Source organism: Melanerpes formicivorus, unplaced genomic scaffold (genome assembly GCF_026170545.1).
Source record: "Melanerpes formicivorus ecotype bairdi unplaced genomic scaffold, bMelFor1.0.p_v2 SCAF_99, whole genome shotgun sequence".
Lineage (NCBI taxonomy): Eukaryota > Metazoa > Chordata > Aves > Piciformes > Picidae > Melanerpes > Melanerpes formicivorus.
In genome coordinates, this window is record NW_027142451.1 from 2,290,230 (window position 1) to 2,309,678 (window position 19,449).

The 19,449-nt window shown below is 53.4% G+C and overlaps 1 protein-coding gene across 6 annotated transcripts in view; it reads left to right on the plus strand.

Moving 5' to 3' along the window:
* ABCA4 (ATP binding cassette subfamily A member 4) overlaps positions 1 to 14,260 on the plus strand; it is a 119,549-nt gene extending 105,289 nt beyond the window's left edge. For 5 of the 6 annotated variants that reach the window (XM_068166229.1, XM_068166231.1, XM_068166233.1 and 2 more), the window contains 11 exons: positions 623 to 746; positions 1,815 to 1,944; positions 3,324 to 3,444; positions 4,625 to 4,687; positions 4,815 to 4,921; positions 5,566 to 5,707; positions 6,792 to 6,926; positions 7,964 to 8,067; positions 8,155 to 8,247; positions 9,898 to 10,147; positions 12,812 to 14,260. In XM_068166229.1, the coding sequence (XP_068022330.1) occupies positions 623 to 746; positions 1,815 to 1,944; positions 3,324 to 3,444; positions 4,625 to 4,687; positions 4,815 to 4,921; positions 5,566 to 5,707; positions 6,792 to 6,926; positions 7,964 to 8,067; positions 8,155 to 8,247; positions 9,898 to 10,147; positions 12,812 to 12,934 (1,392 nt within the window). In that variant the 3' untranslated portion in view covers positions 12,935 to 14,260. The remainder of the gene's footprint in view (positions 1 to 622; positions 747 to 1,814; positions 1,945 to 3,323; positions 3,445 to 4,624; positions 4,688 to 4,814; positions 4,922 to 5,565; positions 5,708 to 6,791; positions 6,927 to 7,963; positions 8,068 to 8,154; positions 8,248 to 9,897; positions 10,148 to 12,811) is intronic. The other variant, XM_068166232.1, reaches the window with a different exon arrangement.
* Positions 14,261 to 19,449: the final 5,189 nt, after the last annotated feature.

Sequence of the window (19,449 nt, forward strand, 5' to 3'; positions counted from 1 at the left end):
TTGCTCTCTACAACTCCCTGAAGGGAGGTTGTAGCCAGGTGGGGGTTGGTGTCTTCTCCCAGGCAGCCAGCACCAGAACAAGAGGACACAGTTTCAGGCTGCACCAGGGGAGGTTTAGGCTGGACGTTAGGAAGAAGTTCTTCACAGAAAGAGAGATTGCCCATTGGAATGTGCTGCCCAGGGAGGTGCTGGAGTCACCATCCTTGGAGGTGTTGAAGAGGGGATTGGATGTGCCACTTGGTGCCATGGTTTAGTCATGAGGTCTGTGGTGACAGGTTGGGCTCGATGATCTTTGAGGTCTCTTCCAACCTTAGCGTTACTGTGAGACTGTGATTGTTATGTTTGAGAATAGACCTCTGTGGTGGGCACGGTGTCTCTAAAGTGACACCAAAGACGTGTGACTAGAGTGACCATTGCCTCCCTCTGGGTTCAGTGCATGGCAGCACTCTGCCAGGCTGCAGTTTAGGTTGCAGATGCTCTGGGTGCAGCTTGGCAAATGCTCTGTTTTTCTGTTCTGAGAACACAGAGCATCCAACTTCTCTGATGTAACAAAGAACTTTTCTGTCGTGTTTTCCTCAGTTTGGTTCCAACTCCTTGTTATGTTTCTCTCTCTCTCACACAGTCTTTGCTGAAGTTTAACAGGACATTGAAAAATGTGCTAATTGTCTTCCCACACTTTTGCCTGGGCCGTGGACTCATTGATCTGGCCATGAACCAAGCTGTGACTGAAGTATATGCCAGGTTTGGTGAGTAAAGCCAATGAGCATCATGCTGCATCAGCAGCGTGTGTCCTGGCCTCGAATGGCGGGGCTGGAAGTATTACCTTGGAAAGCTAGTGGCTGATGCTGAAATCCTCCCCCAGTGCAGTGGTCTGCATTGGAAATGAACCCATTCAGTTCAGTGCCACCCACCCCTTCAGTGCCAGACTCTGGTGGGGTTCTCACAGTATCGCTAAGGTTGGAAGAGATCTCGAGGATCATTGAGTCCAACTTGTCACCACAGACCTCATGACTAGACCATGGCACCAAGTGCCACATCCAATCCCCCCTTGAACACCTCCAGGGATGGTGACTCCACCACCTCCCTGGGCATCACATTCCAATGACAAATGACTCTCTCAGTAAAGAACTTTCTCCTCACCTCGAGCCTAAACTTCCCCTGGTGCAGCCTGAGACTGTGTCTTCTTGTTTACCACTTGTTCTGAAGTCCTTGGGTCACTATAGGAAGAGGCATGATTTCATTTCCTTTGAATGCTTCCTCAGCTCTCAAATTAGTGCTGAATGTGGCTGCTGTTCTCCAGATGCATTCCTGTGGGATATGGCTGTCTGATATGGGACAGCTGGGGGCTGGACTAGATGACCTTTGGAGGTTCCTTCCAACCCCAAAGGTTCTATCATTGCTCATTACCATAATAATCATACATCTGAAGCCATCTGGCCTTAGTCAGAAACTGTCTTTCACACAGTCCACAAAGTTTTCATCTTCTGCATATCCAAACTGGTGCACAGTCAGGGAACTTACAGACATTTCAGCTCCCAAGCAGCAGCTGAGCTTTGACTGTGTTTGCTTAAGACTCTGCGGTGGGTTTAGGCTGTGCCTTTACAATTTGGTTACAGACTCTTTATACAGCATTGGAAAGCAAAGGCATTACTTGATGATGATGATGATGATGATGAAACACTGCACAGCCTTTAATTCCAAACCATTATGACTTCTGTTCTGAGGAGCAGTGATCTTTTCAGCAGTTAAGTAAACAAATCAATGAATAAAATAACAAAGCCTCAAACTTACACTCTGATGCTCTTTCCCCAAAGGTGAGGAGCATGTTTCCAATCCTTTCCAGTGGGACTTTGCTGGAAAGAACTTAGTTGCCATGGCTGTCCAAGGGGTGGCATACTTCATTCTGCACCTCCTCACGCAGCACCGCTTGTTCTCCACGCGATGGTACGTCCCAATGCTGGCGCTCAGGTCTCTTCACCAGCTGGGGTTTAAGTCTCTCTTCCACTTTGTGCTTCTTCCTTCCTTTCTTTTTCTCTGAATTGTCAGCTTGGTTTTGGTTTGGTTTTGTTTTCTGTGTGCTTACCATACTTCATCTTCATTTGTTGATATCCTGGTTCAAGAAAGCATTTGCAAATGTGTATGGTAGGATAGGATAGGATAGGATAGGATAGGATAGGATAGGATAGGATAGGATAGGATAGGATAGGATAGGATAGGATAGGATAGGATAGGATAGGATAGGATAGGATAGACCAGGTTGGAAAAGACCTTTGAGATCATTGTGTCCAACCTATCATCCCAACCCTACCTAATCAACTAAACCATGGCACCAAGTACCCCATCAAGTCTCTTCCTGAACACCTTCAGTGATGGTGACTCCACCACCTTCCTGGGCAGCACATTCCAATGGGCAATCTCTCTCTCTATGAAGAATTTCTTCCTCACTTCCAGCCTAAACCTCCCCTGGCACAGCTTGAGACTGTGTCCTCTTGTTCTGGTGCTGGTTGCCTGGGAGAAGAGACCAATACCCACCTGGCTACAACCTCCTATCAGGTAGCTGTAGACAGCAATAAGGTCTCACCTGAGCCTCCTCTTCTCCAGGCTAAGCAACCCCAGCTCCCTCAACCTCTCCTCACAGGGCTGTGCTCCAGACCCCTCCCCAGCTTTGTTGCCCTTCTCTGGATGCCTTCCAGCAACTCAACATCTTTCCTAAACTGAGGAGCCCAGAACTGGACACAGGACTCAAGGTGTGGCCTAACAAGTGCTGAGTACAGGGGCAGAATGACCTCCCTGCTCCTGCTGGTCATACTGTTCCTGATGCAGGCCAGGATGCCATTGGCCCTCTTGGCCACCTGGGCACACTGCTGGCTCCTGTTCAGCTGCTGTCAACCAGTACCTCCAGGTCCCTTTCTGTTTGGCAGCTCTCCAGCCACTCTGACCCCAGCCTGTAGCACTGCCTGGGGTTGCTGTGGCCAATGTGTAGAACCTATCACTTAGATGTGTTCAATCTCCCGCCCTTGGACTCTGAGTGTATTGCTGAAGGAATGAGGCAAGTCTTCACTGTGGGGTTTGGGTTGTTCACTTGGGTGGCTGGTTTGGCTTTTTAAATTGTTTTTTAGTTGTTATTATTATTGTTTCAGTGTTTGTCAGGGATTCTTCCAGCAGCAGGAATGCTCCAGCCAATGTCACATTGTGAATTTTCAGTCCCATTGCTCCCATCAGTCAAATTGTGGACAATGCACTGGCCGTTGTTCCACACTGCTGTTGTAATTCAAACTGGAGCCAGTCATTGGTTCTGTAGCCAGTTTCTTGGGCTTTTCCAGGTTTGCTGGGGCTCCCATGCCACCTATTCTTGATGAAGATGAGGACATTGCAGAAGAAAGGAAAAGAATTATGAGTGGTGGGAACAAAACAGATATCTTGGAATTACAAGAACTGACCAAGGTAAATGCTTTGAGGACGAAGCCATTTTAGTCAAGTGTGAATTCACTCTTTCAGAACATCTCTCACCTATGGGTGCAGATGGCATTGGTCTTAAAATGTGCCTCATGCCTTAGAAAACAGCAAGTATTTTGGAAGTGAAGGCTGCTTCCTTTGAGAAATCAAACTGCTGGGAAGCCCAGCAAGGATAATGCAACCTTCCCTGCTTAGGTTTCTTGCCTTGTCGCTTCAAGTGACCGTTAGCGATTCCCACCAGCATCCATCTCTGTGCTGGTTTATCTTCTTTCCAGACATGGCAGGCATCTGAATGCAGGCAAACCTGAGCTACACAAACACAGAGACTGCATGTGTTGCTGGGATCTTTAATGAGAATAGAATAGAATAGAATAGAATAGAATAGAATAGAATAGAATAGAATAGAATAGAATAGAATAGAATAGACCAGACCAGACCAGACCAGACCAGGTTGGAAGAGACCTTCAAGATCATCACGCCCAACCCATCAACCAATCCAACACCACCTAAACAACTAACCCATGGCACCAAGCACCCCATCAAGTCTTCTCCTGAACACCTCCAATGATGGTGATTCTACCACCTCCCCAGGCAGCCCATTCCAATGGGCAATCACTCTCTCTGTATAGAACTTCTTCCTAACCTCCAGCCTAAACCTCCCCTGGTGCAGCCTGAGACTGTGTCCTCTTGTTCTGGTGCTGGCTGCCTGGGAGAAGAGACCAACCTCTGCCTGTCTACAACCTCCCTTCAGGTAGTTGTAGAGAGCAAGAAGGTCACCCCCGAGTCTCCTCCTCTCCAGGCTAAGAGAGACCTATCATTCTTCAGACTACCCTGCTGTGTTGTTCCACTTTAGTTTCAGATGTCAGAGCTGCTCAGGTCTGTCTCCAGGTGCTAAAGAGGAGAAGTAAAAGGCTGCATGCAGAAAGGTTGTATTTTAGGGGTCATTACAAGCTTATTTAATGCAAATTAATATCTGACTCTCTAGAAAGCTTACTCTTGCTAATTTGTTTATTTAACTCCTGTGCTGGTTCTGAAGCTGCTTCAGGCCAATAACATTAAACTAAAGCTTCAGAAGATTTTCTTTGCTCAACAAGTCTTGACAGAGGATTTTTCTTCTTCATTTCATTTATTTGTTTGTCTATTTATTGTCTTCCCCCTGTCCATGTAGATTTATGCGGGTAGGCAGAAGCCTGCAGTGGACAGACTCTGTGTTGGCATCCGTCCCGGAGAGGTATGTTGTCCACCAACGCTAGATTGCGTCCTGGGGATCAGTTTGTGTTTCGTGCCAGTGGGATGGTCTGGCAGTGGTCTGCCAGTGGGAAACACTAAAGAATGTGACACGTGATTTTGTGATTTAGTGCTTTGGTCTTTTGGGAGTGAACGGCGCCGGCAAAACGACGACGTTCAAAATGCTGACTGGAGATACGGATGTGACATCTGGAGACGCTGTGGTGGCTGGCAATAGGCAAGTACCTCAAAACAAATATGCCTGGGACGGTCTATTTACCAGGCTAGAAGTGTCCAGATCGTAGTCTCAGTGACCTAGCAGCTCTTTTCCAGTTTCATGGCACTGGGAGACGCCACAGTTGACACATGCTGGTGCTTTACGGTGCCAGCAGTCTGCTATAAATTCTGTGGGTCAGTTATAGTAAAGCCAACAGTGGGACAAAGCCATTGGATCTCATGGGAAAAGCTGCAAATGTGAGATAGCCAGGCCAGCATGAGATAATAGGCCAACAACATGAGATAACCAGGCCAACGAGGTGAGATAACCAGGCTAACGTGAGATAACCAGGCCAACGAGGTGAGATAACCAGGCTAACGTGAGATAACCAGGCCAACTAGGTGAGATAACCAGACCAACGAGGTGAGATAACCAGGCTAACATGAGATAACCAGGCCAATGAGGTGAAATAACCAGGCTAATGTGAGATAACCAGGCTAGTGAGGTGCGATAACCAGGCTAGTGAGGTGAGATAACCAGGCCAACTAGGTGAGATAACCAGGCTAACGTGACATAACCAGGCCAACAACATGACTCAAGCTGTCGATCTCTCTCTTGGCCTTAGTGGTATAGAACTAAGATTCCTTTGGGGTTTTTTTCTCCAGCGTATTGACCCAGCTGGCCAACGTCCACCAAAACATGGGCTACTGCCCTCAGTTCGACGCCATCGATGACCTGCTCACAGGAAGAGAGCATCTCCACCTCTATGCACGCTTGAAGGGGATTCCAGCAGAGGAAATCAAGAGGGTAAAGCACTCTTGCTTCTGACTTCTGCATAGTTAACAGCGAGTATCTGTGGCTGTTGACTGGGCTCACGGCGTGCCAGGGGCCGGAATCGCCAAGGGGGGCTTTGCCAGTCTGCCTTTGGAAGTCCTGGGAGCGGTTCCTCTCAGTTGGAAAGTTAAGCACCAGACTGCACTGCGAATGCAGGTTCTTAGGTATAAGTGGCACTTGCAGAACCATGGTGCCTGGGATGGGTTGAGGCCGACACCCACCCCCCACCACAGGCAAAAGTGAAACTCAGACAAATGGACTGCAAAAAAGTGGTGGAAGGTTTAAATGGAAAAGCAGTGAATGTTTACAGAGAACCAGGAGCACAGTGACAAAAGAGATCCCAAAGCACACCCAGAAACATCCCATCCTCACCTGAGAGTACACCTAAAACCCCCAGGGCTCCTTCTTCCTCCCCCACCCCCACCCCCCACTGCTAGGCTAATCTCAGCTGGCCAGATCTGAGATTGCCCTTCCTCCCGGCCCTGGGCCTAGCCAGGACCAAGAGGTCGTGGGATAGCTCCCCCCATTACCAGGTAGCAGCAAGGGAAGAAAAGAGGAAGTGCCAGGATCCCCACTGATGTCTTATAGGTGAGCAGGGCATTATGGGATGAAATACCTGGCTTCCTGTGCCCACCCACTGGGCTGGACTCCTTCAAGACACAGGAGGTGTTTTTCATGTGGGCACAGCAGGGGGCACCTGGCCCAAACTGCTACAGTGCCAGCCACAGAAGGCTAAAGGTGCGGCTGCTGTGACTAGGAACTGCGCTGGTCACAGTTTCATTCTCGTCTGTGAAATCCTTCTGTGTGTGAGATGGAGAACAGGCAGAAGATAATTTAAATTCTTGTTCAGACAGACAGTCTACAGCTGAGGCTGGCTCATGGCTTTTTCTCAAGTAGTTAGAATTCCCCTCCTCATCACAAATGCTTTGGACTGCCCTGCTCCAGTTGTAAAACGAGTGTGCCAGGCCCCAGGGGACCGCCGGAAGAGGGTCGTGTCAGCGAGTCAGCTGTGGGTCCTGCATCAGCTGCTGTGTGACAAAGGCACTCTGTCTCATAGGTTGCTGAATGGGGCATCCAGAAGCTGGGGCTTCCTATGTATGCAGACCACCTGGCTGGTACCTACAGCGGTGGCAACAAGCGCAAGCTCTCCACTGCCATCGCACTGATCGGCTGCCCACCACTCGTCTTGCTGGTAAGCGTCGTGGTAGCATAGCTCCGTGATCACCCAGCCTAACCCCTCATGAAAACTGGGCTGAAGGACTGCCGTGGCACTCTTTGCAAGCTCCTTTCTGCCCTCAACTTGTATGTCTCAGTGTGTAATTTCAGGGATAGATGGGGAGGCATTGGAAGGTTTCTAATGGACCCCAAGGGAATATGAAAGAAGAATGGTTTGAGGTAAAAATCCCTAATTCAGACAAGCTTGAGTACAAATCTGTATCTGGTTCCAGTCTGCCTTTTCTTGTCAGAGTGGAACTATTCAACTAGCTGATGGTCTGAAAACATGTACCTTGCTTCTTTATAGTCTTTTGCTTCTTTATAGTCCTTTGCTTCTTAGCCTGGAGAAGAGGAGGCTCAGGGGAGACCTTATTGCTCTCCACAACTACCTGAAGGGAGGTTGTAGCCAGGAGGGGGTTGGTCTCTTCTCCCAGGCAACCAGCACCAGAACAAGAGGACACAGTCTCAAGCTGTGCCAGGGGAGGTTTAGGCTGGAGGTGAGGAAGAAATTCTTCATAGAGACAGTGATTGCCCATTGGAATGTGCTGCGCAGGGAGGTGGTGGAGTGACCATCACTGGAGGTGTTCAGGAGACTTGATAGGGTGCTTGGTGCCATGGTTTAGTTGATCACAGTATCACAGTATCGCTAAGGTTGGAAGAGACCTCGAGAATCATCGAGTCCAACCTGTCACCACAGACCCCATGACTAGACCGGGGCTCCAAGTGCCACGTCCAATCTCCTCTTGAACACCTCCAGGGATGGTGACTCCACCACCTCCCTGGGCAGCACATTCCAATGACAAATGACTCTCTCAGTCTAGAACTTTCTCCTCACCTTGAGATGATCCTTGTGGTCCCTTCCAACCCTGACTGACACTATGACACTATGATGATACTATGACACCATAACTACATTCTGAATACATTTTCTTCTTCATATCTGCTTCCCTGAATCTCCCTGTCTTAACAGTATCTGCTTCTCTGAATCTCTCTGTCTTAACACTTCCCTTGCAGGATGAACCAACTACCGGCATGGACCCTCAGTCCCGGCGCCTCCTGTGGGACTCTATTGTCGGCGTGCTCAGGGACAGACGAGCTGTGGTTCTAACCTCACACAGGTAACAGTGGTGAGAGTTCAGAAGCCCAGAGCAGAGGAGGTTAATCTTTTGGCCTTGACCTCAAATGTCTGTCCTTTATTTTGAAAGTATGGAAGAATGTGAAGCCCTGTGTACTCGCTTAGCCATCATGGTGGAGGGTACCTTCAAATGCCTGGGCACTATCCAGCAGCTAAAGTACAAGTAAGTACAGAATCATAGAATCAACAAGGCTGGAAAAGACCTCAGAGATCATCAAGTCCAACCTGTCACCCAAGACCCCCTGACTAGACCATGGCACCAACTGCCACATCCAATCCCCTCTTGAACACCTGCAGGGACAGTGACTGCACCACCCCCCTGGGCAGCACATCCCAATGGCTAACAACTCTCTCCATGAAGAACTTTCTCCTCACCTCCAGCCTAAACTTCCCCTGGCACAGCTTGAGACTGTGTCCTCTTGTTCTGGTGCTGGGTGCCGGGGAGAAGAGAGCAATCCCCTCCTGGTTACAACCTCCCTTCAGTTAGTTGTAGACAGCAATAAGGTCACCCCTGAGCCTCTTCTTCTCCAGGCTAAGCAACCCCAGCTCCCTCAGCCTCTCCTCACAGGGCTGTGCTCAAGGCCTCTCCCCAGCCTCGTTGCCTTTTTTTGGACACCTTCAAGTCTCTCAATGTCCTTCCTAAACTGAGGGGCCCAGAACTGGACACAGGACTCAAGGTGTGGCCTAAGCAGTGCAGAGTACAGTGGCACTATGACCTCCCTGCTCCTGCTGGCCACACTGTTCTTGATGCAGGCCAGGATGCCATTGGCCTTCTTGGCCACCTGGGCACACTGCTGGCTCATGTTCAGCCAGCTGTTCCCCACTACCCCCAGGTCGCTTTCTGTTTGGCAGCTCTCCAACCACTCTGACCCCAGCCTGTAGCTCTGCATGGGATTGCCATGGCCAAAGTGCAGCCCCTGGCACTTGGACTTGTTGAATGACATCCTGTTGGACTCCACCCATCTGCCCAGTCGGTCGAGGTCCCTCTGCAGAGCCCTTCTGCCCTCTAACTGACCAACATCTGCTCCCAACTTTGTGTCATCTGCAAATTTACTGCAGATGACTGACTCAAATCCCTCATCCAGATCATCAATAAAGATATTGAACAGGATGGGGCCCAGCACTGATCCCTGGGGCACACCTCTGGTGCCTGGCTGCCAGCTGGATGTGGCACCATTCACCACCACTCTCTGGGCTCAGCCTCCAGCCAGTTCCTAACCCAGCTCAGAGTGCTGCTCTCCAAGCCAGGGGCTGATAGCTTGGCCAGGAGTTTGCTGTGGGGGACGGTGTCAAAGGCCTTGCTGCAGTCCAGGCAGACTACATCCACATCCTGCCCCACATACACCAGGCAGTCACCTGGTCATAGAAGGAGGTCAGGTTGGAGAGGCAGGACCTGCCCTTCCTAAATCCATGCTGGCTGGACCTGAGCCCTTGGCCATCCTTCAGGGGTGCAGTGACCACCCCCAAGATGATCTGCTCCATGATAGAAGCAGAAAGTAGAACATTTTAATAGTAAAACTTGGTGTGCTTTGCAGGTAGCATTCTTAATACAGCAATCCAGACTGAAGAGCTGCTGTTGGAATGAGCAGACCCATTTCTGGGTGCAGCTCTGGCACAGACAGTGTGAGCAGATCTCATCCCCACTCTGTTGTGCCACGTAGTTCTTCGCAGGGAAGGGGCAGGGCTTCTGCCAAAGCCAGATCCCAGGCATTACCTTTCAGATGTCATTACTGCTTTCATGGCTGCAGAAAATGAATTTCCTTCCTGAATGCTGCACTCATGTCTTCATCCTAATGCCACTTGTACATCCCAGGTTTGGAGATGGCTACGTTCTCACCCTGAAGATCAGAGCTCCGAAGGCTGGCCTGCCTCCAGACCCCGCTCCCGCTGAGCAATTCATACGTCTCAACTTCCCAGGGAGCGTGCAGCGAGAGAGACACCACAACATGCTGCAGTATCAGATTTGCTCCTCATCCCTGGCTAAGATCTTTCGCTTAATAATCTCCAATAAGGACAATCTGCACATTGAGGAATATTCTGTCTCTCAAACAACTTTAGATCAGGTGAGTGAAAACAAAACCCCCGTGAGGAAGCCTCTCCACAGTCAGGCAAGGCAACGGCCATATGCCCAAGCACATGGAGGACCCAGCTCTTCAGCGCAGAGCCACCCAAAGAGTGGCTGTCAATGGGTCCATGTCCCAGTGGAGGCCAGGGACAAGCGGAGTCCCTCAGGGATCAGTCCTGGGACCAGGCTTGTTCAACATCTTTGTGGGTGCCATGGACAGTGGCACTGAGTGCACCCTCAGCAAGTTTGCTGATGACACCAAGCTGTGTGGTACAGCAGACACACTGGAGGGAAGGGAGGCCATCCAGAGGAACCTGGACAGGCTGGAGAGGTGGGCACAAGCCAACCTCATGAGGTTCAACAAGACCAAGTGCAGGGTCCTGCATCTGGGTCAAGGCAATCCCAGGTAAAAATCCAGGCTGGCCAGGGACTGGCTGGAAAGCAGCCCTGAGGAGAGACACTTAGGGGTGCTGGTGGAGGAGAAGCTCAACAGGAGCTCTCAGTGTGCACTTGCAGCCCGCAAAGCCAATCAGATCCTGGGCTGCATCAGGAGAAGTGTGGCCAGCAGGGCAAGGGAGGTGATTCTCCCCCTCTGCTCAGCTCTGGGGAGACCCCACCTGGAGTACTGCCTCCAGTTCTGGAGCCCCTATTCCAAGAGGGATCTGGAGGGGCTGGAAGGTGTCCAGAGAAGGGCCATGAGGATGATCAGAGGGCTGGAGCACCTCTCCTGTGAGGACAGACTGAAGGAGTTGGGGTTGTTCAGTCTGCAGAAGAGAAGGCTCTGAGGTGACCTAATTGTGGCCTTCCAGTATCTGAAGGGGGCTACAGGAAGGCTGGGGAGGGACTGCTCAGGATCTCAGGTAGTGCTAGGAGTAGGGGGAATGGAATGAAGCTGGAGGTGGGGAGATTCAGGCTGGAGGTGAGGAGGAAGCTCTTCCCCATGAGAGTGGTGAAGCCCTAGAATGGGTTGTGCAGGGAGGTGGTTGGGGCCCTGTCCCTGGAGGTGTTTAAGCCCAGGCTGGATGAGGCTCTGGCCAGGCTGATCTAGTGTGGGGTGTCCCTGCCCATGGCAGGGGGGTTGGAACTGGATGATCCTTGTGGTCCCTTCCAACCCTGACTGATACTATGTTGCACCTTTTCCAAGGCAGAATTCCCAAATCTCACATCTAGGTGGATCAGATGTGAGATCTGTACCTAGCTCCCTGTGCCACCTGAAAGCTGCTGCAACGGCGTTTCCCGGGTGGCAGAATTCACATAACCCATTTCTGCAGGAGCAGCAGCCTGAGTGAGGTCAGCCACTCGGCACAAGGCTTGCTCAGTTGGGAGGAAGGTTGACTGTGCATTGGACACTCTGGCTCCAGGCATGCTGTGATATTTGGTTAAATGGTTACACATCTCTGTCATGCACTTTTATACAGGAGCAGTTAGGGGCACAAAACCTGGAAAGTCCAGAGAGTATCATAGAATATCATAGAATCAACAAGGGTGGAAAAGAGCTCAGAGGTCATCAAGTCCAACCTGTCACCCAACATCTCATGACTAATGAAACCATGGCTCCAAGTGCCACATCCAATCCTCTTTTGAACACTTCCAGGGATGGTGACTCCACCACCTCCCTGGGCAGCACATTCCCATGGCCAATTACTCTTTCTGGGAAGAACTTTCTCCTCACCTCCAGCCTAAACTTTCCCTGGCACAGCTTGAGACTGTGTCCTCTTGTTCTGGTGCTGGTTGCCTGGGAGAAGAGACCAACCCCCACCTGGCTACAACCTCCCTTCAGGTAGTTGTAGAGAGCAATGAGGTCACCCCTGAGCCTCCTCTTCTCCAGGCTAAACAATCCCAGCTCCCTCAGCCTCTCCTCACAGGGCTGTGCTCCAGACCCCTCCCCATCCTTGTTGCCCTTCTCTGGACACCTTCAAGTATCTCAATGTCCTTTTTAAACTGAGGGTCCAGAACTGGACACAGGACTCAAGGTGTGGCCTAACTAGTGCCGGGTACAGGGGCAGAATGACCTCCCTGCTCCTGCTGGCCACACTATTGCTGATACAGGCCAAGATGCCATTGGCCTTCTTGGCCACCTGGGCACACTGCTAGCTCCTGTTCAGCCTACTGTCAACCAGTACCCCCCAGGTCCCTTTCTGCCTGGCTGCTCTCCAGCCACTCTGACCCCAGCCTATAGGGCTGCATGGGGTTGTTGTGACCAAAGTGCAGCCCGTGGCACTTGGACTTGTTGAGTGGCACTGGGAGTGTTGGCCATGCCCATCTGCTAGAGGGCATTAGCCTTAACTGCCTGCTTTCCTAAGTAGCTGGGGGTCCACACATGCAGAGCTGTCTTTGGCAGGAATGTTGGAGAGCCATTCCTGGCTGCCTCACAGCTTCCTCTGAGATACTCTGCCCCTTCTTTTCCCTCTACCACCAAGCTCACATTGTGCATTGCTGAACCCACCTCCTTCTGAAAGAAAAACAGGATTCCAGTTACAAGAGCCTCCAAAGGAACGAAGTTGCAAGGAAGTTTATCAACATAAAGAAGGAATACAGTGTCTCAGGTCACGTCTATAGATTCCTCCTCCCTGCAGAGAGGCCAAGAGGGTGCAAATGTACGGAGATCTTCCACTAGCTCCTACGAGGTGATGGGACAGTGACCACTTCTTTCCTCACACAGGTTTTTGTGAACTTTGCTCAGCAGCAGATGGAGGATGAGGAACTTGTTCTGCACCCCCGTGCAGCCGGAGCCAGCCGAGAAGCAAAGGTGTCCCCCGCTCCGCGCCAGCAGGCGGCTGCCTAGACCAGCCCCTGGCGTGCGCTGCGCAAACACGTGCCATACGGGAGCAGGGCAAGGGTAAAACAGTGCATCCCACGCTCAGTACCAGACTGATTTTCTTTGCACCTTTCTGAGCACTGTGCTCCTAACCACAACAGCTCTAGCAACAGCCAGCTTGCACTGCTCCACCTGCTCAAAGCGTGGAAGGAAAGGCAGGTCCTGGGTGTAGAACAAAACCTTCCTCTAACAAAGTCGCGAGAAGAGAAGTCTCATTCTTCCTTGTTGACATGTGAAGAGCGTTGCAGACAGTTTCTCTGTCAGGTCCTTCCAGGCTGGCAGGCTTTTCTTCTTCAATTTTTAAGTCAGATGCTACCAGGCAGGGCAGAGAGGTCCCAGGCAGGGAAGAGAGGTCCCAGGCAGGGCAGAGGGCATTGCTCAGCTCGCAGGCAGGTGCCTGCCAGCCTGGGCACAGGAGGCTGCCAAGGTCACAACATCAGTGCTGGCTGATTGGGCTAGTGCTGGGAGACTGCTTCACTGTCTCACCAGCTGCCAGTAAAAACAGACATTGTCTCAGCCAGAGGGGGAAGAATTAATTCAGATCTCAGCCCCAGGCAAGAGGTGATGTGCTTTTTTACCTTCGAGAACCACCCCCAACAAACCCCAAACCCCTAATGAAGATTGTCTCAAGTTTCTCCCAGCAAAGCAGAATGCCACAGTGGAGGTGAAAACTGAAAGGGACCATGTCCAGATCTGCCAAAAGGTTTGTTTCCTCATGGTAGCCTGGAAGGAGAGATCTGTGCTAATAAAAAAGAGCAGGGTTTTTTCCCCTCTTGCCTGTGACTGGCCCTGCAGAGGGTGTGTGGTGTGGAGAGGCTAAGTGCTGGCTTCACTCTCAGAAGGAAAATCTCCTCCAGTCGTTCTCCACCCTGCGCCCAGGGGGAAACCATTTGACTCTTGGCTCTCATCTCCGGTCCCAAACTAAACTGAACAATGCTGAACACAATTCATGAGGGCAGATGGCTCCAGTTATCCCCCAGGCACAATGACCTCCAAGGGACCTCCTCCAAGATATGTTGTACAGAAATCAAAACCTGGGGGGGTGTATTTTTCCTTTGTTAAGTTTGTTTTCTTCGACTGGTGTGCATTTAAAGGAAGGAAAACACAGATGCAGGGAGATTCTTGCTCTTGCCTGTCCAAAACATCACCAAACTTCAGCCACCAGCAGCAGGTCTTCCTTTGCCATGACTGTTTCAGCTGATCCCAAAATCCAGTCTAGACTTCATTGCCTATTTCGCCCCTAGGAGTAGCTGCCCTGTGTCTGCCGTGCGTGCATTGTAGAGAAATAAATGACTGGTGAAACCAAGCAGTACCTCTGCATTCTCCTCCTGTTCTGAAGTGAAGGCTTCATCAAAACCCCCTTTGGGTCGAGGGCGAGCGTGGGGATTCACAGTATCACAGCATCACTAAGGTTGGAAGAGACCTCGAGGATCATCAAGGCCAATCTATCACCCAAGACCTCATGCCTACTAGACCATGGCACCAAGTGCCACGTCCAGTCCCCTCTTGAACACCTCCAGGGATGGTGACTCCACCACCTCCCTGGGCAGCACATTCCAATGGCTAATGACTCTCTCCATGAAGAACTTTCTCCTCATCTCGAGCCTGAACTGGAGAGGAGAGGCTGAGGGAGCTGGGATTGTTTAGCCTGGAGAAGAGGAGGCTCAGGGGTGACCTTCTTGCTCTCTACAACTACCTGAAGGGAGGTTGTAGCCAGGTGGGGGTTGGTCTCTTCTCCCAGGCAACCAGCACCAGAACAAGAGGACACACCCTCAAGCTGTGCCAGGGGAAGTTTAGGCTGGATGTTAGGAAGAAGTTCTTCCCAGAAAGAGGAATTGGCCACTGGAATGTGCTGCCCAGGGAGGTGGTGGAGTCACCATCCCTGGAGGTGTTCAAAAAGGATTGGATGTGGCACTTGGAGCCATGGTTCAGTTAGTCATGAGGTGTTGGGTGACAGGTTGGACTTGGTGATCTCTGAGGTCTTTTCCAACCTTCAGCACTGAGTCAGGAGCTCTCTTTCTGATCCTGTGGGGTTGCTTTCTGCAGTGAATGGAGCTAACTCTATTTGGTGTCTGGTGACCAGTGGTGTTCCCCAAGGCTCCATGATGGGTCCAGTGCTCCTGAATATTTTATCAGTGCCCTGGGTGAGGGCATTGAAGCTCCCTCAGTCAGTTTGCAGACAGGCCCAAGCTGGGCAGCAGTGTTGATCTGCTTGTTAAGCTATAGAGGGACCTGGCTAGGCTGGACCAAAGGCCAAGCCAATGGCATGAGGTTCATCAAGGCCAGGGGGCAGGTCCAGTACCTGGGTCACAATAAACCCCTTGTAACACTGCAGGCTGAGGGGAGAGTGGCTGCAAAGATGTCCAGCAAGGACCTGGAGTGCTGGGCAACAAAGGCAAAGGATTCGAACACTTGAAGCATGCAGCGCAGTTAGGCTGCAGCATCGAGCAGTTGGGGGGGGCATATGCCGCTGCACCACTGCAGTACTGAGCATTGCACACGCGGGGGCAGCAGTGAGCCCTGATGGGGAGGCAGACGCTGTTCCACATCTACAGGGCCAAGCATTGCACACGCGGGGGCAGCACTGAGCACTGACAGGGAGGCACAGGCCACTGCACCACTCCAGTACCCAGCATTGCACACGCGGGGGCAGCACTGAGCACTGACAGGGAGGCACAGGCCACTGCACCACTCCAGCACCCAGCATTGCACACACGGGGGCAGCACTGAGCCCTGACGGGGAGGCACATGCCACTGCACCACTCCAGTACCCAGCATTGCACACACGGGGGCAGCACTGAGCCCTGACAGGGCGGCACATGCCACTGTACCACTCCAGTACCCAGCATTGCACACACGGGGGCAGCACTGAGCCCTGACGGGGCGGCACATGCCACTGCACCACTCCAGTACCCAGCATTGCACACGTGGGGGCAGCACTGAGCACTTCCCTCACCCTCTCCTCACAGGGCTGTGCTCCAGACCCCTCCCCAGCCTCGCTGCCCTTCTCTGGACACCTCCACGTCTCTCAATGTCCTTCCTACATTGAGGAGTCACAGGGAGGTCATTTCCAGCTCTTTGTTATATATCAATTAATCCAATTAATGCTTCCCTGTCCAAATGACAATGAGAGGCACGGCGGGGGCCGGGGGTGTCCCCATCCCTCACTCCCCTTCTCCTCTGCTGCATCATCCCCCTGCCCCACCTGGCATAATCAGTCCACCCAGAGCCCACCCTCCCCCCCTCCTTTTGATTCACCCCAAAAAAAAGGCAGAAAATAAAGGCAGCTGCCCAGCCAGCGTCTGGGTGAGGGCAGAGCTGTCTTGGTGCCCCCAGACCTATTTACATGTCCCCAGATCCCCTTTGTCACCCTCTACACCCCTTCAGGTGCCCCCTGCTCACCTTAAGGTTCCGGGGGAGACTTGGCTGGGGGTCCCAGGGCTGCAGGGACACTGAAAACCATAGTGAGACCTCCCCAAATCCTGCAGGACCCCAAAACCTGGAACCCCAAAACCTGGAACCCCACAGAGCCCCCTAACACTCACAGCTCCCCCACCCCACCTCCTTTGGGACCCTCCAGATATCCCCCCGAGAGCCCTCAGGAGGCCCTCAGACATCTAGATGCCCCCCAAAAAACCCTTAGACGCCCCAGAATACCTGTCCCTGCCTCCAAAGCCCCTGCAGAGGCCACTCGCACCCTTCGCCCCAAGTGGCAGCAAGCAGTACCTGGTCGTGCCCACAAGGCGGCGGCAGTGAGCTGCAGAGGCCGCGGCACTAGGGACGCTGAGACCCGCGCAACGCCACACAGCAACCCAGACACTGTGGGGACCCGACACAGAGACCCCAAAACCACACTGAGACACAGCCCTCCCCCCACCCCAACTCCTTTGTGGCACTCCAGAGACCCTCCCGGGAGCCCCCAGAGGCCTCTAGATGCCTCTAGATGCCCCCAGAACCCTTCAGATGCCCCCAAAATCCCCTTTCATAGCCCCACACCCACTTGGGACGACAGCAGACCCCCCCCTTAACATACCCCCAAGGCTGAGCAGGTCCGGGGCCGCTGCCCCCGTGCTCAGCTGGGGGCTCAGCTGGGCTCCCTGCAGAGCTTTTCCCATTCAAAGGGCAAGCAGCACACCACAAACGCACCGGAGAGACATCACTGCTTTCACCGGCAGAGACACAGCTGCTGCCGCTGGTTCTGGTGCCGCCACCCCTGCAGCTCTGCTCAGGATGTGCCTTCCCCCCCTGGAAGCCTTTCTAGGCAGCAGAGGAGACCCAGGAGGGGGTCGTGTCAAAGGCTCCCTGCGCACAGCTTGCTGCCAGTCCGCAGTCTCTCGCTGAGGAGCGCAGCTTTTGCTCTGCTGGAACGCCTCGCAGCTTCCCGTGGGTTTTATTCCCCTGCTGAGCAGCTGAGGAGCCCTGGGGAGCACCTGGGCAGCCTGGGCCAGCCCTTGGTGGTCCTCATGTCCAGCCTAAACCTCTCTTGGAGCAACTCGAGGCTGTTTCCTCTTGGTCCTTGGGAGGAGAGACCAAACCCCACCTGGCTCCAGCCTCCTCTCAGTAGCTTGTGAAGAGCCAGGTCTCCCCCCAGCCTTCTTTTCTCCAGGCTGACTAAGCCCAGTCCCCTCAGTCACTCCTCCCCAGACCTGCCCTCCAGACCTTTCTCCAGCTGCACTGTCTTGCCCTGCTCCCATTCCACCCCCTCGATGCCTTCTTGCAGTGAGGAGCCCAGAGCCCAGGGTGTGCCCCAGGCCCAGGGTGTGTCGATGCGGTGCTGTGGGCAGGGCCGGGCGGCACACAGGGAGCCTGCACTCCCCTGACCTTCAAGTCAGGAGCGTGTCCAGGTGCAGCAGGAGCCACTGCTGAGAGGGATGAGGCAAAGGCCTTTGGGGAACGTGCCTGAGCAGCCCCTGCCGAGCTGCCAGGAGGTGCCTGCACTGCTGGCACTGCAGCTTGCACCGTGGCACCGCTGGGCACGGAAGTGTGCCTTCAGCAGCTGGCAGCTCTGCTGGCAGGCAGAGCCAAAGCCTCCTGTGACCTCAGAATCACCAAACTACACAGCAATGGCCTCCTCCCTCTGCCCTCCCAGTGCCCTCCCTCTGCCCTCCCACCAAGGGACTGGGGGCGAACTGGGAGCAACTGGGAGGGCACTGGGGGGAAACGGGGAGGGGGAAGCAGGAGGAAAGTGCCAGAGCCTGGGAGGAAGCTGGTAGAGATCAAGAGGCAAGAGGGGCTGAAGGGGGAGGCACTGGGAAGCGCTGTGGGAGAGCTGAACTGGGAGGGACTGGAACAGAGTGCGAGGGAATGTGAGAGACTCTGAGGACACTGGGGAGGGACTAGGGGGGAAAAATGACGCAAACAGGACCCAAAATTGGCCCAAATGGGCCCCAAGGTACACAGAGCCCAAACTGGGGGGGGGGGGGGGCTGGACCAATGCGGCCAATGGGAGCGCTTCCTGCCTAAGCCACGCTGAGCAATGAGAGCGCAGCTCGGCCTCCTGTGCCCCAGGAGCTCCCACCCTGCAGCTGCGGGGGGAGGGGGAATGGAGTTGGGGGTGAGGGGGAAAGGGGGAGGGGGAAGGGGGAAGGGGGAAGGGAGCGGAGTGGGAAGGGGAGGGGGAGGGACACAACTGAGAGGAGATTGGGAAGGACTGGGAAAAACTGGGTGGGGACTGCTAGGGACTGGGAGGAACCTGGGAGGGACTTTGAGGGATACTGGGAGGCTATGAAGGGGCTCTGGAGGTTACTGGGAGATACTGGGAGGGGCTCTGGACAGTACTGGAAGGTACTGGGAAGGACTCTGAGCAGGAACTGGGGGCCTCTGGAGAGGCTCATAGGGGCACTGGGGGACTCTGGGGGGTACTGGGAGGTACTGGGAAGGCCTCTGGATGGTACTGGGAAGTACTTGGAGGCTGTGGAAACAATCTGGGGGGTTCGGGGGTGGGGGCACTGGGGGTTACTGGGAGAGACTCCCAGTGCTCCCAGTTGTCTCCCACTTGGGTTCCTACTGCTCCCAGTTCCCTCCAGTGCTCCAGGAATGCCTCCAGGGGGTGGCAGGAATGTTCCCAGTGCTCCCAGTCCCTCCCCTTCCCCTCCCAGTCCTTCCTAGTCTCCTCCCACTCCCCTCCCAGTTCTCCCAACCCTACCCCACTAACACTAAGCCTAACTCGAACCCTGAACCCTGACCCTGACTTTGAAGGATTCTGGGGGCATCCAGGGGCAGCTGAGGGGTTCTGAGGGGTTCTGGGGGCATCTGAAGGCATCTGGATCATGAAGGAGGTGTTTGTGGGGTATCAGGGAGGGTCAGGGGTCTCTGGGGGGTTCCAGGTTTTGGGGCCCTGCAGGCTCTGGGGAGGTCTCACTCTGGTTTTTGGTGTCCCTGCAGTCCCAGGACTGTGTCTCCCCTGGCGTCTAAAGGCGAGCTGGGCGCACCTCAAAGAGTTTAGAGAGGAACAGAGCAGGGCAGGGGGCACCAAGATGGCG